At 38.3% G+C, this 17,519-nt stretch overlaps 1 protein-coding gene across 14 annotated transcripts in view; it reads left to right on the forward strand.

The window, feature by feature from the left end:
* The window catches only part of MAST4 (microtubule associated serine/threonine kinase family member 4), a 513,739-nt gene that overhangs the window by 474,419 nt on the left and 21,801 nt on the right, over positions 1-17,519 (forward strand). For all 14 annotated transcript variants that reach the window (XM_039870096.1, XM_039870097.1, XM_039870098.1 and 11 more), the window contains 9 exons: positions 380-588; positions 1,980-2,118; positions 3,491-3,623; positions 4,503-4,668; positions 6,493-6,594; positions 11,597-11,719; positions 11,921-12,033; positions 13,704-13,831; positions 14,176-14,411. In XM_039870096.1, coding sequence (XP_039726030.1) covers positions 380-588; positions 1,980-2,118; positions 3,491-3,623; positions 4,503-4,668; positions 6,493-6,594; positions 11,597-11,719; positions 11,921-12,033; positions 13,704-13,831; positions 14,176-14,411 — 1,349 coding nt within the window. The remainder of the gene's footprint in view (positions 1-379; positions 589-1,979; positions 2,119-3,490; positions 3,624-4,502; positions 4,669-6,492; positions 6,595-11,596; positions 11,720-11,920; positions 12,034-13,703; positions 13,832-14,175; positions 14,412-17,519) is intronic.

Genomic DNA, 17,519 nt, shown 5'->3' on the forward strand with positions numbered 1-17,519 from the left:
ATATCTAATGCTAGGAAAGATCTTCCTCTCATCATATGGATGTACTTTCGTTCATTCTTTCCTGTTCTGACTTATATATTGGATTTTGTTTGTGGAAAAACTGAAAACATAGCTTACTCTTGAGACTGTCCATTTCCTTCAGCAGTGAAGATGAATTTGATGCTTTATGTATGACCTCTGACCTTTGTTGAAAGAATTTAAAAAAATCAATCTAGCCAAAGGACTTTGGCCAGAAATTGGATGTTTGTAGCTGCCAGCATAGCTTCTGTGAGCTGAATTCTGGCTGCTATGGGAACTTAAAAAGTTGATGATCACATGGTTTACTTTACCCAGAAGCATCCTCTCTTCGGTGAACCCCAACTCTTGTGCTCCTTTTCAGGGCAGTCTACTTCGTTCGGCATAAGGAATCCCGGCAGAGGTTTGCCATGAAGAAGATTAATAAACAGAACCTCATCCTCCGAAACCAGATCCAACAGGCCTTTGTGGAACGGGATATCTTGACGTTTGCAGAGAACCCCTTTGTAGTCAGCATGTATTGTTCCTTTGAAACAAGGCGCCACTTGTGCATGGTTATGGAATATGTGGAAGGTAAATCAGTCTGTGACACAGAATATGACACCTGTACCCAGAAACTCCTTGCTCATTTGTGTGGCTGAAGCTTTCTGTATTTCTGCCACATAATGGTTATATCCACCTAGGAACTGAAGCCAGGCAGTGAGATGGCTGTATTCCCAGTCATTATCTTGTGATAATTGCTTGTAAAGTGCCTGCTCTATTATAACAAAGGGAAAATTAGTGCTATTTGGAAAAAGGTTGTTTTTCTTTTTTAATAGCTTTTAATTCTAACTACCTCTTCTCAATTGGTCATAAAAGTTGGAATATAAGGGATGGGATTTTTTCTACTTATTTTTATCACATATCATAACATCATTCATTACTATTAATCTTAAAGAATGAATTAAAAATATATTATTTATGGTCTGTGGTAGGAAATTAAAAATAAGTTAGGGGAAAGGAGACATATTCAAGACAATCTAGCTTTTTTTATTTTTTGTTTTGTTTGCGGTCTGCCTTTTAAGTGCTCCAAGTAATTTATTTCCATCAATTTTACATTAAATTTCTGAGTATTCGAGTGGCCATGACTTGTTGAAATAAACTGTTAATAAATAAAATGAATTGATTGGCAAGGGCCAAAATAATTTTTAAAACATCTAATTTAAGTTCTTGTAATTATTTGAACAAAATCCCCAAACTGTAAGACTGGAGGAAACATTAAATATCAATTAGTTCAGCCATTTTATTTTGCAGATGAGTGAACTGATCCCCAAGAAGGGGATAGGTTTACTGGATATTCAGTGGTAGATATAAGACGAAAACAAAGCTTGCCTGATTTCCACCCATTGTTCTCTTCGCCACACCAATACTTTGCTTTATTAACCTATGTTGTGGTTATTTTTTTACAAGAACTAACATTTATCACGTGCTTTACATAGATTCTTTACATAGATTACCTCATCGAATCCTCACAATAATCCTAAATGGGATGACACTATTTTACTATCCTGATCTTACAGATGAAAGATCCAAGCCAGGTTTCCCTAAGGTCCCTCTACCTGTAGCGGTCAGAGCTAGAATTTGAACTCAGGAAGCTTGATTCCAGAATTCATGTTTTATATTGGTGTATTTTAAATTGCCACCATGTTCCTAAAATTCTGCTAGCAGTTTTTCAAATTTCAGTTCCACTTCAGAGCCAGCCCTGCTCTCTTCTAACTACTGCTTTTTAAATAAAAGCTATATTTTCTCCACATCACATCTTAATTAGAAACACGATCACTTAACATAGTCTCCACTTACAGATATGATAAGGTGTATCTGTGAGTAAAGGCCATTCTGCTTTGAAATGCTGCAGTCTAAACTGATGGTCTTCTTCAATTTTAGCTTATACTATACCTGCTAAATCTTTCTCTTTTGTTTAATAGGGGGCGACTGTGCTACCTTAATGAAGAACATGGGTCCTCTTCCTGTTGATATGGCCAGGATGTACTTTGCTGAGACAGTGCTGGCCTTGGAATATTTGCATAATTATGGAATTGTACACAGGGATTTGAAACCAGACAAGTATGTACACTGACGAAATATCTCTTCTTTTTTTTATTACACAATACAAAAGTTTTCTTAGGTCTATAAAAATATTTTCTTTTAATGCTACTTTGTACATTTTAAAATTCTCCCATAATGTGTCTGGATGAGTTATTTTAACAGTATATATGGTAATTTATATATAATCCTTTAAGGGCTATGATGCTTCTAATAATAGCTTATAAGAAACAAAAGAAAAGGATGATTATAAAGGAGAGTTAGTTAATTTTTTAAAAACTTTATTATGTAAACTTTTAAATAGCTACATAGATGGCTACTATTATTTTCTGGATAGTTTCTACATATGGTAACATACTTACATAATTTTCCTCTACTCCAAGATATATTTAAATTATATTCTATCTTACTCATAATATAATTTTTAAAAATTTAATCTATCGAGAGTTCATTATCGTGTCTGATTTGAGATACAGATAGACTATCTTTCTCCAAACGACTAGCTATTTATCTTGACATTATTTATTAAATGTCGTATGCCTTCTCCACTAATTTGAAAAGCCTCTAAAAGCGTTACATGTTAATTTGTAAAGCTTTAATGTGTGTTGAAAATTGTATGATAAATTTAACTCATGCTCATTACAGAAAATTTGGAAAATGCCGAAATACAGAAAAACAGTTTTCTTTAAATGTTTCTGGTAATTCACAACATCATCAAGGACAATTATTAGAATTTTAGCCTATTTCCTTTCAGAAGCTTTTTTCCCTTAACTTCTCTATTCCTTTAATTTTTTAATTAAAATTTTGATTTTCCCCCTTAAAATGAAAATTTTTTAAAATATAAACTCATAAAACTGTCAAATGTGAATTCTTTGCATGTATAAGAAATGTAGGTTTTGTGCTTAATAAGTAGAAATTTAAATTCAAGCCAGAAGTTGAAATCTGAAACAATACTTCATTTTCCTGTCCAAGTGCTTTATCTTTGGTTTCATCTGAATCACAGATGGGTTGCTTATCTTAGTTCCTGATGTGTGACATAGTATTATTGGTAGCACTTTCTCTTTTGTTTTCTTGTTCTGAAAATAGAAAGATGTCAGACTTCCATACTTGAATTCTTTTAACAGTTTCAGGTTTTAAATGATACTGTATTTGACTGCTCCAACAAAGAATAGCTGGGCCTGGTCTCTGGCCCTCCCTTGTGAATTACACTCAGCTGCCAGATGCAAGTATTTGACATCTTCCTGTGACTTCATCTCTTCCCAGGCCGAGTTTTGTAATAAGATTGACACCTATATACTAAATGGTCTTCTAAATTGACGGAGGGAGGGAGCTAAAAAAAAAAAAAAACAAGCTTCAAAGTGAATGTTGTAATATATGTCCTTCTGCTTCATAGTTTGTTGGTCACCTCCATGGGACACATAAAACTGACTGATTTTGGATTATCCAAGGTGGGACTAATGAGCATGACTACCAATCTTTATGAGGGTCACATTGAGAAGGATGCTCGAGAGTTCTTAGACAAACAGGTAAGCTTGCATGGTGTTCGGTTCTATAGAGAAATAACAAAGTATGATATTTCCAGTGAATTTCGGAATCAGCTTGTGAGAGATCTCCACGTTAGTACTGGGGGTTTAGATGTTTATATAAGCCTTACATTTAATAAAGTGCAAATTGCCTCCATTTTTCTCCCTGGGCCTCTTTGAACTGTCCATTCCTCCACATTCCTCCCCCACATTATGGTCTATTAGCAAGACGAAAGATCTAATTGCACACAAGTGGAAGTGTGAGAGAGACAAATGGAAAACTGTTTTTGTAAGGAATTCAGGAGTCTCAGTAGAGTACTCGTGAAACTCATGATGCATTGTACAATCACGGGTGCTAAAATCCGAGCCATGGCCCATTTCTCTTAAAGCATGCCTCATTACCATGTGCCCACAATCTGTTCATTGTAAAGTTACTTAAGGTAAACACGTCTCAACTGTCATGCTTTTATGAAGTAACCAGGGTGTGAATATATTTTGGCCATATAAATGCTGAAACTATTTCTGATGTTGACAGATAAAAAAATGCCTTATTATTTTAAACTTATGGATTACAAATGTTTTTAATATTGTAAAATAAGTAAAACTGCCAAATGCAGTCGGGTGCTCAATTTGAAAGGACACGCTACAAATGGTTTAACATTAGAGTAGAATTCTAAACTTCCTTTCTTTGGTATTTAAATAATTACTGCATTTGGTATTTAGGATACCGACTTGTAACTGCTGTTCTTAAGTTCTTTATCTGTGTGTTTCCATGTGGTTGATCAGGTGCACTCTGGGCAAAATAATTGATATTTAGCCCTCTTGGTTATTTTAATTCATGTCTAGCATTCCAATTATTCTAATTTTGCAATCATCTTTTAGGTCTGTGGCACACCTGAATACATTGCACCAGAAGTAATTCTGAGGCAAGGTTATGGGAAGCCGGTGGACTGGTGGGCCATGGGAATTATCCTCTATGAATTTCTGGTTGGATGCGTGCCATTCTTTGGGGACACTCCAGAAGAGCTATTTGGACAAGTCATCAGTGGTAAATATCATCAGGAGTTATCTTTAAACCACTATTGGGAAGCAGCTATTTAATGTAATTCTGTGAAGTATCACCGTATTTACTACTAAAATGTTAACCTTTATCAAACAGTTTAGCCAACAAATTAAAAGAACTCACTCATCATAACACATAACTGACTTTCACCATATCAAGAGAGCAATTTGTGTTGAAAATTGATCAGAGGAAGTTTCGTTAACACGGAATTTGGAAATGTACTGGCAATGTAACCAATTTTATGGTGTGCTTTTTCTGCAAAAGAAATTGCTGTGGGATTTGCAGATGAATTCATTGCTGTCCAGTCTTCCTCTCCATAATAACAAAGTTGCACCAGGGAAGAGAAGGTTAATGTGGGTAACGTTTACATAAATGGGAAAAATGGCTAATGGCACAATGAAGAAATTAACAAAAATGTAATAAACCCTAAAACAAATGTCTACCAAATAATAAATAATGAGAATGGGAAGGAAGCAAATTTAATCCACAGATTGTTAATGATTTCATTGGTAGTTGTTATGGTATAATGTTATTTCTGTAACAGCTGTTCATCTTTCATTTAAAATTCAATAACCTTTAGATCTTAACCTGCAAGCTGACCCTGACTATTGTTATGCGGCTTGTGGCAAAACTAAATGATAATTAAATAGGCTCTATTCCTACCCTATCTGCTGTTTTTATAAATTTCCTTGAAATGTAGATTAAAAAGGCCTCTCTCAAAGTTTGTCAGTCATTACTGATACCTCCATCAGCAACCTCTAGTTCATTCTGGACTGTGCTTACGGGGTCCAACAGTGGAAATAGAAGGAAAATTCATTTTGGAGCCCCTTAATCACAGCATTATTTTTTTATCACTGACTTTGTGAGTCAGGCATATTTATAAATTTTAACAAAGTAGATCTGTGAGTTGCCTGCAGTGAATAACCCTTTTATACAATATCCGAGCTGTTTATGGATTTATAACTAGGCTGTTTTCTGATATACTAAGGCCTGAATGGCAAGAGGAATCAACTGTTTAATTAACACAAGCAGCAAATGCTGGCTTTGTTCTCAATGCCTTACGGCTCAGATGCATATTCATGTTTTATTTTCCAAATCAGATTTAAACTGCAGCAGAGGAAGCTAGAGGCAGGCACACACAGAAATAACTCATGTTTTTATTGCATTTCCATACACACAAGCATGCACACCTATCTTCAGGCAAACTCCTTTTGAATGTGGAACATATTCTAATATTTATGACAATTTTAAATACTTCCCTTACTATGATTACTTTAGATTTTTTTTTCTTCTTCAGTCTTAGCATTTTGATCTTTCCTTTGTCTCTGGAAATAGTTATTTTTACAAAACTACTTTCTGCTTCTTGGAGCTGCAGAACTCTATGGCCGTGGCCCAATTCTAAGCTGAGGATAGTAGGAGAGAAAGTCTTACTCTCAGATGATCCCTGCATGGGTGGCCACCTGAAACACAGGTGTTTAGAGTTTCCACTCCATTAAGTCCTCTTAATCACCAGAAGGAGCAATTTGTTGTGAGCCAATTCTGTCAAAGAAAAATGAATCAAAATGGCAAATGAAAGATACCGGTTATTGAAATATTCTCTCCCTGCTTTGTTTAAAGCTGTGCTATTCCTGTCTTGTGAAATAATGCTTCTCAAACTTGACTAGGCCTAAGAATCAACTGAAGATGCAGATTCTGGTTCAGTAGGTGGGCCCTGAAATTCTGCATTTCTGACAAACTCTCAGGGGATGTCCATGCTTTTTGAGATATGGACCACCATTTGAGCTATAAAGTTGCTTTTCTTCCTTCTAGATGAGATCAACTGGCCTGAAAAGGATGAGGCACCACCACCCGATGCCCAGGATCTGATTACGTTGCTTCTCAGACAGAATCCCCTGGAGAGACTGGGAACAGGTTAGAGCACATATGTTTTAATTTTGCTAATATGCAAGATATAATGTCCATGTGGAGCACTCAGAGGTTTGTGTTTGTGTTTTGTTTTTTGCATAGTAAACATCTGTTAGTCGATGTAGAACACGACCACAAGACATTATAACAGTAGTAGTTTGGATTTTTTTTTTTTTTTTTTTTATGATTCAGAACAGTATGCACATTTGGAACATTGGATGTTGTTTTTCTTCTTTTTCCTTCTTTTTTTCACAAAGCAGAAATTTTTGTTAATTTGTTTCAATAAATACAATTTCTCTGGAAGAAAACCTCAAGGGCATATTTAATTCTTCTGTACTGAAAAGCATGGATATTAAATAATTTGAACCAGAGGATTAGAGATGTAGAGTTTTTTTATTTGGAGATTTTTTTTTAAATATATATTTCCAGAAGGATTTGACCCAGCATTGTTACCATCTACAGGCTTTGGAATGGGTTATCAGTTCTTGAACTAATTACAAGAAATAAGTACCCGAGGTGGAGCTATGCTGTTCCATCATGGTGATCTGCACTAAGACCTGAGAAAGGATTAAATATCACTGACTTTCAATATTAAGGAGATAGTAGATTTGTTGGTTGCTGGTGATTTTTCCTGACTGTTCTGCTACCAGTTTTTTTTTTTAATTTCTGCCCTTCCTTTTCTTTTTCTTCCTTGTTCTGAATAGACAGACTTAAAGATACCAGTATAGAGTCTCAGCCAGCCCCAGTATATGAATTTATCTAGGTGAGACTAAATATTAAATATGAACACACCACATGCACACTCACACACATACACATGCACACAGTAAACAGTATTCACAATTTCCATCAGTGAAAATCGGCTTGATGGGTTGTTTACTCTGAGCTGTTTCATTCTACTTCATTTTAATAGAGATATTAGAAAATACGGAAGAAATTATTCTCTTCCCCCTTTTTTCTAAGACAAGAACTATTTACAACAGTCCCAAATATTTATCTTACATTGTTCTCCACATTCGCCCACAGCTTCCCCAGTTGCAGAGCTCTGTTGTTGCTTAAGTGTGGAAGGCTGTGATACTAGAGTTTATGATGAAGCATTAAAACCGATGGACCAAATCTTTATTTTATAAATAAAGTTTTATTGAAACACAACAGTGCCATTTATTTATATATTGTCTATGGCTGCCTTCATGCTACAGTGGCAGAGCTGAGTAGTCAGGACAGACTGTGTGGCCCACAAAGCCTAAAATATTTACTATTTGACTCTTTACAGAAAAATCTTGCAGACTATTTGATTAGATAATCAAAGTTTAAAAATCAAGGCTCATTTGGGGAAACTGTTTTGAATTGAGCCTCTTACTATTGTATCATCTATGCCTTTCTGCCTTTTTCAGTGGATGAGTGGACCTTTGAACTGATTGAACTCTTTGAACAGTGTATTTTACATTTTTTCCCATCCTATTTGGTTTCTCCTTCTCTGAAGTGACGAGCAAACTTGTTATTTCCCACTCTCTGTGACCTACAGTCAGATTTGCTTTATGGTTCAAGAGATAAGAGTAGCTGTCAAAGAATTGGTGTCAAGGCTCTCTATGGGGCAGAATTTTGAGGAGTGATTTTAACTCACTTGAGCTAAATATGAGAAGCAGTGGCATTTTAAGATTGCCCTGCAACAACACAAGTATGTATTTACATGTCCTAATCAACTGTCCCAGAGAGGTGTTACCCTAAGATATGACTAAAATTATATTACAGTCAGCTTACCCCTTCTAAAGAGTCCCCTTCTCTTCAGTGTTTATATGTCAGTTTGGAGAGTTTTCCTATTTAATATTCTACCCATTTCCCTCCTCTAAGAATACTTGGATTCTTGATTGGACTTGATTTAATGAGACAGGGCTATGACAATGGTCAGCATATCCATGTTTATATATTATATGACGCAAGTTATCTTTCTGCAATTTTCTCCTTGACTGATACTTTTGGTCTTTTCAGGTTTGACAGTTTGAGAAACAAATCTCCTATCAGAAGCTCAAAAGAGACATTTGAAAGACCCTGCCCAAGCTCTTAGCATTGTCAAGAAGTCCTTGCCAAACAGGCAGGTCCAATGTGACAGGTCCCAGTAGGACTCAAAGAAAGAGGCTGAGAATCCCGCAGGCCTGCCATGCTGCTTCCAATGACAGCATTTTGGATTTAATGCATATTTAGTGGGCAAAATAATGCACCGTGAAAATGTGCGAATGCACATTTGCCCAAGAGACTAGAGAGGTTGAGAGGGAAGAACATAATGGATGTTTAAGAAACTTCCATGAAAGGAGAGAAAAACTCAAGGGAGTAGAACATTAGTGCCAAAGCATAACTTGGAATTTGGGAGCTTGTTGTACTTGAACTAGACTTTTGAACTTGTATTGAGTGGAAGTCTGGCTCATTGGACTTTAAAGCTGCTCAGATATGATCCTACCCATGTACCAGCTGGAGGTGTGGAGTAGTTCCTTTATCACCCTGAGGCTCAGATTCCTAATCTGTGGAAACGGGCATGTTATACACCTCCTAGGGTTATTGTGAGGACTAAATGCAAACATTCATGCAGGCATCTAGTACATTAACCTAGTACATCATAGGAGTTCAAGTGTCTCCAACCCCTACCCAGTGAATTCACGCGATGAGAGCTGTCGTTTGCATGAATTTCTGTGTCCATGCTGTATCAGCAGTTTAGCGTAGAGGAAAATTTTCCCCAGTGTGTTCCTTTAATTTTTTTGTTCCCCTTTTCTCCAAAAGCTCATGAGAAATAGGATCCAATGATAAGCAACTTTTTCTCAGTGGGGCACAAAGGCCAAAGGATGAGAAATGTGAGCTGGTCAGTAGTGAGCTGTAACTCCTTGGGGAGGACCCATTTGTCATTGTCCACAGAGATAAGTGAATACTCTCACCATCTTGTGTCCCAAAGGGTAGCAGGCAGGGGAGTAAAAATACAGAAACTCTGGATATGGTCCAGAAGTGCTGTTTGAGCCTTTGGCTGTAGAGAACTATGCTTTTCTGGATAAAGCTGAGTGACCTTGGAGTTCAGAGCTGCCATTTGGTGTGGTCCCATGAGCAGTAGCTGAACGATGATCATTGCAGCATAGCGTGTGGTGGGCCACAGAGTAGGTCTTTACTCTTTGGACCTCAGTGTGGTTGGCACAGTGAGGAAGTTGTATAGGTAAATATTTAAACGCTTTAACTTCCCCAAGATGAGAGCACTAGAAGAAAATGTCATTGACAGCTGTATTTGAGGACATCGATTGGACTAGATGAGAGCTTTGGACTAGATGATGCATGGAGATCTGGCATTGGACTATGCAAAGGTGTTGTGAGAACAGCCTTAGAAATTGGCTGTTTGGCTCAGTTCCCTAGTATTGGCAGTTGTGAGTTCACTTTCAAATCGATACAAGAAAGTTGGCAGGGTAGGATGCAAAATAAAACATGCCTCCCCCTTAAATGGCATGTGACATTATGGTACTGAGAATGGACCTGGGTGTTTTTAGAAAGACCTTGTTCAGCCCTCTAAACCTTATTCAGGGATCATGGTCCAGTATGCTTTGTTGTTTATCCTTAGTTTCCCCACCCCAAAATGGAGATGATAATACCTACTTCGTGGGGTTGCTTTCAATGATGTAATTAAAGGAAAAATGATACCTCTAGTACCCAGCGCAATACTTGTCAAATCAGCCCTCAAATGACAGCCACTGCTATTGCTGTTGTCATCACATCAGACTGCAGTATTGTGCTATGAACACAGAGAAGGCCTGGATAGGATCCTGGATAAAGATTCTAATCAAATACTTTGTAAAGAAATCATTCTCTCTTTTGGCGGATATTTTCCCACTTTGTTCTTTTCTCTCTACTCCATTGTTTGCAGAACGCTAGTTTCCCTTGGCTGGGTTTGATGCCCTGATCTACACCTTGTGCTGGAGGGGCCTGCTGGGGACCCCACAGCCAGCTCCTCCACTCCAAGATCCAAGGCCATTTTTCATTCAGCTTGCATTTTTCATTCTAGTCCTTTTGTGCCCCACTGAGGACAGATTGAGAAGCATGGGTGACAACTTCATTAAAGAGGCATTTACATCACACCTAGAAGGGCATCTCCTGGCGGGGAGACTGTTTAGACCCTGGTATTGGTCTTGTGAGAAACCTCTCTTCCTGATATTTTTTCCGGGTTGTTTCTTATCTCCTTTATCAACAGTGTGCATGTTTGAGGCAGGGCAGGGGCCTGATTCTCATGCTATGGTTTTATGGCATGTATACCTTCTTCTCTTTACATGGGGTATAGTGTAATGTTTTGATGGGCCTGCCCTTCAAAATCACTCTTTAAATTCATGAACTGAATTAAAAACATTATTTTACTGAATTGTGCTATCATGCTGACTTGACAAAAAGAATCGTAAAACTTAGGAATTGTGATTGATTTTTATCACATGCATTATACATCTATCAAATAGGTTTGCCCATTTCTTACTTAAGAATCTGTAATCCACAGAATATAATTCCTACCCATGTTAATGAGCAATCCAATAAAATTGAATGGTAACCATTATATTCTATTTAGGAAAAATTCATCCTTATTAACCCAACCTCCAGGGAAAATATTGCTGTGAACACATTTTGCACCTTGTTAGAATTTCTTTGGTTTGTAATGAAAGTCTGTGTTTGGCCAACGTGTGTCCACGTCCCCAGGTTCAGCATAATGTGCATTTAAGTGGTCACATCATTAACCTTTGAAAATTAGAGGAAGCCCCGGAAGAATTGACAGTGAAAATCTGTGCCATAATGACTGCTCTTAATAAAATCAAGTCATCTGATAAATTATGGGAGAAATTTTGGGATGTTTGGGTTATAGAATGAAAAAATAAGACTTCCATGACTTGTTTCTCTGTTGATACTTTTTTTTTTTTTGGTTATTCTTAAAAGCAGATGTGTACCTGTGCTTGGAGGGTAGTTTAACACTTTCTCCCCTGCCCTCTCCCCACCCCTCCAGGTGGTGCCTATGAAGTTAAACAGCATCGATTCTTCCGTTCTCTAGACTGGAACAGCTTGCTGAGGCAGAAGGCAGAATTTATCCCCCAACTGGAATCTGAAGATGACACAAGTTATTTTGATAGTATGTGCACTATCTGACATAAAACATTATTTGGCCTTTACTTTGTAGAAAATTATTTCCACTTTTCATAGAATCTTCCCATCTAGAACCTATGAGCTCTTAAATGTAATGTTGCTTTGATATAGAATTAATAATTAAAATGCCTAAATCAAAAGCTGAAATTCTAAGTAACTGGAACTATTCCCAAACATTTCTCGGTAGCTCGGTCAGAGAAGTATCATCATATGGAGACTGAGGAAGAAGATGACACGAATGATGAAGACTTTAATGTGGAAATAAGGCAGTTTTCCTCATGTTCACATAGGTTTTCAAAAGTAAGTGAAATATGGCATAAATATACAGGATCTCTCTGAGGGAGTCTCCCACTGGCCAGATAGTTGGTACCTCTAAACAGCTGGACATGATTGTAAAAACCACCTACAGTGTTTTGGAGCTTGGGGTCTCCTGTACTTAAAATTTATTTTTGCTTAGAAAAAGTGACCCCACCCCCTCCGTCCCCACCACCATCTTCATGGTCCAGAGCCTCTACCCTGCCTCAGGAGTATATTTCTCTGTTTTATGCTCCACAGATAAACATCTTTTTCTTGGAGGCACAGACTTGCCACTCATAGTCATATCTTTGGAGTACATTATAGCCATGCATATACTGGCATCACCTTGCATGCCCTAGTCTAGGTCAGTGCCAGGCTGTGGAGGTGTCCCCCATTTCTTTCATGTTATAATGAGAACATTGAGCTCAGTGCGTGCAGAGCCCTCTCCAAGGAAGATATGGATTAAAACACAAAGGAGAAGGCTTAGTCCTTGACAAAAGCTAAGACACTTGGGGATAGTTGATTGTGGAATGAGAAAGCCTGGTAACCAATAATGCAAAATATAAGTTATATTTTGAGGCAGGAGGAAGCTAAGCTAGAATTTTGGAAATGGTAGAAGATAATAAAATTGATGTTTGAGAAAGATTTTTTTTTTTTTACTGATAGCGGTAAGTTTAAAAGGAACAAACAAATAAAACAAAGAAAACTGATAATTCTGAGACAGGGCATCAGGGTTTTGGGAAAATGGAAATAAACCTAGAAGGCACCCTACCTCCCTTTTGCTATTTTCAATAGCTATATATTTTCTGTTGCCATGGCATTTTGCCTGATTACTCTTTAGTTCTTCCATAGCATTTAGTAATTTTAGTGTTCTGCACCTTTTTTCTAAATGACTATCTAGAATGCATCTGCAAATCGTCCAGCACAGCCCTCCCTGTTTATAGGAAGGACAGAAAGAGGTAGGGACTTCCCTGGAGGGCATGGTGGCTGGTCTGTCCCAGAGCCGGGACCGAAGCTTTGATATGATTGGGTGCTGGCTTTTCCCAGTGCCTGTTCTCTGGCCCATCAAAGCCGGCCCCTAAACTCTATTTCCTTCCCACTGTCTCCTGTCCTTTAGTCACCTTCCTTCTTACCCCAGTAGATATAGGCAGTGTCAGGGCCATTCCCATGAGAACAGCAGAAGGCTCACTTGGGCAGTGGGAGATGCTTCCTGGGCTGGGCGCTCGGCTCCCTGTTTTACTTCCATCTTTCCCGTGGGCCAACAGAGATCTCAGGTTTGCTTAAGCTCTGATCCCCTTAAAAAATCCCAGTATCGACATGTGAAGCTGCCTGTATGTGTTTGGGATTTGTAGGCCAAACAAATACCTCTGACTCATAACCAAGTCTACACCACATCCTCCCCCCAATGCATCTATGGATTTTGTTTGCAGATACAAAGTCCATAACAAGGTATGGTGATCGGGTGATGAATTAGTAGCTCCCCTCTCCAAAAGAAAAAAAGATTATACCATTCATGTCAGGACTCAAGTAAACAGCATTGGAAAGTACCTTCTGAGTACACAGTCCTGATCCAAACTTTAGTCATGCTCTCAGGTTTTTCTCCCATGATTTTTTTTTTTTCCTGACAAACTCTTTAAGAAGATATTAATAAACATTGACTATTTGCCTTCCAGGTTTTCAGCAGTATAGATCGAATAACTCAAAATTCAGGAGAAGAGAAGGAAGACCCTGTGGACAAAACCAAAAGTGCAACTTTGCCATCCACGGAAACTCTAAGCTGGAGTTCGGAATATTCTGAAATGTATGTGAAATGCCTGTTAAGAAATATCATAAGCCGTGGCTGCTAGAGCAGTGTTCTTAAATGTGAGCGTGTATCAGAATCAAGTGGAGGGCTTGTAAAAACACTGGTTTGCCGGGCGCATCCTCAGAGTGCCCGATTCATATCCTGAGGATGTGTTTTCTAACGAGCTCCTAGGGGGTGCTGATACTGCTGGTCTGGAGACCACCCTTTGAGAACCATTGCTCTAGATGTGTCTTGGTTAGGCTTTCTAAGTTTCATTTCTACCTGATTTCTTCCAAAATTCATCTTGAACACAGTTTCCTCGTATGTATGTATACAGGACTTTGTTTTTATTTTTAATTAAGGCAACAGTTATCCACATCCAACTCTTCAGATACTGAAAGCAACAGACATAAACTCAGTTCTGGCCTGCTTCCCAAACTGGCTATTTCAGCAGAAGTAGAACAAGGTGAAGCTGCTCCCTGCTCCGGAGACCTCCATGAAGAGCCAGAAAAGCCAGCCCTACCTCCTGCAGAGTGTGCTCAGGAGGAGCCTGAGGTTACCACCCCAGCCAGCACCATCAGCAGCTCCACCCTGTCAGGTAAGCCCCTGGGTGTGGTGCCTGCCATCCGAACATCACCCACATTGATAAGTGGCTGCTGGTGCTGAGTCGTAGGGTTGGCCAGACAGGGATGCTGGTGTTTTGTGCAGCTAGACTCCTTCCACGGCCCCACTTCTTGGGCTTGGGGAATGAGCTCCTTAGAATGAAGATCAGATGTGTCAGACCCCTCCTGAGTGCATGGCCATACAGCATACCATTCTTGCTTCAGCTTGACCTGAGAGCTAGTCTTAACTTTCACAGTTGGGTTTCAGTAGGATCCTGTAGTGACAGACCACACAGAGAGAGCATGTTCTCTCATGCAAAAGCGTGTCTCGTGGAGTTGTATCTAATGCAAAGGCATGAGTCATGAAGCTGCATCTAACTCAAAGTTAGGAATAAGGAATAATATCAAGGAGTCAAGTGGTCAAAATCACCCTCAAAAATGTCTGAAGTCACCCATAAGGTATAGCAGAAAGCTAGTTTTCCCTTTCATGTTGAAAGGGGTGGTTTTTGCTAAGGGGCCGTGTTGTACCAAATCACTTATCTCTCTGCACGAGATTGTGTGAGTACAGCAAGATGCTTACACTGTGAGATTCACAGATATCTGCTGTATATCTGGGACTGGGAGTGGGAAGAGGGTCAGAAGTACCAACACAGTTCAAACTGGCATTTTATGTGCGTATGAAACAACTCCACTGTAGACAAAAGTTACCTTCCTGGTCTCTGGGTCACTGGAGTAAGAAACTCCTGAGATGACTTTGGGAAGCAGTCAAGGGGCTTGGGCCTTTTCTATGGAAGCACTGTATAATGTCACTTTTGTGTGAAGCAACCTTCCTGACAACAGGAATGGTGTCACAGGTTTTTAAAATTCTTAATGTATCGTACATACTTGTTGGCCCTTAATAATGGAGGTTTCCTCATCAGATGATCAACTTGCAAGCCCTTGAAGTGCATTTAAAATATTTGGTTTATAAAGTTTTATGCACAGCAGATTCTTCTACAGAGCAATGTGCACTTATGCTTTAAAAAAAAAAATTAAACGTGGATGTGGTTTAGGGTTGCTATAATAAATGTTTTCATTAAATCACATTCAATATGTTATATTGATAACCATAAATGATTCCAAGATTTTTCATGAATATATTTTAAACTAACTGAATATTCATAGTGTAAAGTTTTCTTTTTTTTTCAATTATTTCAGAAAACCAAATTTTACAGGATGGGTTTATTTTAGCCTCATTAAAAAGTTTGGTTCTATGGAGGAGTTTCACATGTACTTAGAGTTTATCGTGGGGAAAAATAATGGGCATATTTTTTCTTTTCTTTCTCCAGTTCTGTTTCCATTAGGATAAATTGACTTGTCCTAACTCTATAAAGCCAAGAGAATAGCAATTTACAGGTAACATAGAAACAACCTAGGAATCTGGGCTCCCTGATCATTTTTAGTTCATCTCGGTAATCAAATCAAATCTCAGTATTTTATATTTTTGGTTACTAACATTTCTTAGTTTATTTTCTTACTCTGAATAGAGTATGTTTACCTCCATTTAAAATTTATTCTTAATATAGTACATTGTTGATGACCCCTAGTCTCTTCAACCTACTTGCTATAAGAAAGGTGGGAGGTAAAGGGAGGAGAATGGTGTCTGAGCATTTGACAGATTACTTTCGTAATTAAAAAAAAATCTGCTTAGGTCCTGCCATGCATTTTGATTAATAGATTCAAACCACCTTTCTCTTTGTCTCCCCCATACACTCACTAAAAATAATCAAAGACCTTGGGGGCTGTACAGAATAGAGAGATGAGCTGATTTGCTCATAGCCAAGGATAATTAGGGAATCTGAAAACTGTGACCGTAGTAAAATTAAATTTGTTGATTTTTATATTGCTCCACCATCAAAAATAAAGAACCTTTGACATTTCTAGAACATATAGGTGACATCATCCACCAATGGCACAAAAGAAACACAAGCTTATGTACAGTGCTAGGAAACGAGGCGGAAGCAAGGAAGAGATGGTAGGAGGACACTACATAGTCCCAGCCTGGCATTTAGGGAAGTACAGCTTTATACCTGTTTCTCTTTTCTCATGACTACGTTGTTTTTTGAATCAGAGAAAAGTAGAAGTCTTGAAGTCAGTCATAGAGCTCAAATGCATTGAAACGAATTATTCATTGTAAAGCGATTCAGCTTTTCATTTTATACCTGTCAATGATATTATCCAAACCAAATTAGAAAGGAGAAGGAAGTGTGTAGCTTACCCAAAAGTAAGCTTAAGGTTTTTGACATGAGATTTTTGATTTGCGAAGCAGTTTTTTATTAAGTCCTTCAGCAGTCGATTTCTTTATTTAGAGTGAATGGAATAGATATACTGTTAATGAGATTGAGTTTGGCATGTAACAGTAGAAAGATGGTAGATATTTGCCTTAAGATTATCTTTTTTTGTTGGTCAGGTTGGTGTCAAATAGAAGTCCATGAATCCTTTTCTGTACCTACAGCACAGTGGGTGATCATGTCCTGTGCTGTGCCTAAGCCCACTCTCCCAAGTCACAGGCTTCCCATCTTTTTGACCCTGTAGAGTCTGTGCCACCTCCTGTGAACTAAGGCCATACTTCAACTGTGGAAAGAAGGAAGGAAGGAAGGAAGGAAGGAAGGAAAAGAAGGAAGGAAGGAAGGAAGGAAGGAAGGAAAAGAAGGAAGGAAGGAAGGAAAAGGAAAGGAAGGAAGGAAGGGAAGGAAGGAAGGAAAGAAGAAGAAAAGGAAGAAGAAGGAAAAGAAGGAAGAAGGAAGGAAGAAGGAAGGAAGGAAGGAAGGAAAGGAAGGAAGGAAAGGAAAGGAAAGAAGGAAGAGAAAAACTGATAGCCTGTGAAAGAAAGAGTAGGAGGAACCAAAAGGGATGAGTGGCCATTCAGCTTTTCTCTGAGGCAACTCAGCAGGTCACTCTGCTCAAGAACTTTTTACTCCTGGCCTGTGCAGTCACAAGACTGACATCAGTGATTTTCCATTTCTGCATTTCCTATGTGGTTATATTCTCTTAGGATACTCTGCTGAAGGAAGTCCTAATTTCTAACTTTAAAAAAAACTTCTAGTTTACATTAAAGGTTAATA

This window comes from Pteropus medius, unplaced genomic scaffold (genome assembly GCF_902729225.1).
Source record: "Pteropus medius unplaced genomic scaffold, Ma_sr-lr_union100, whole genome shotgun sequence".
NCBI lineage: Eukaryota > Metazoa > Chordata > Mammalia > Chiroptera > Pteropodidae > Pteropus > Pteropus medius.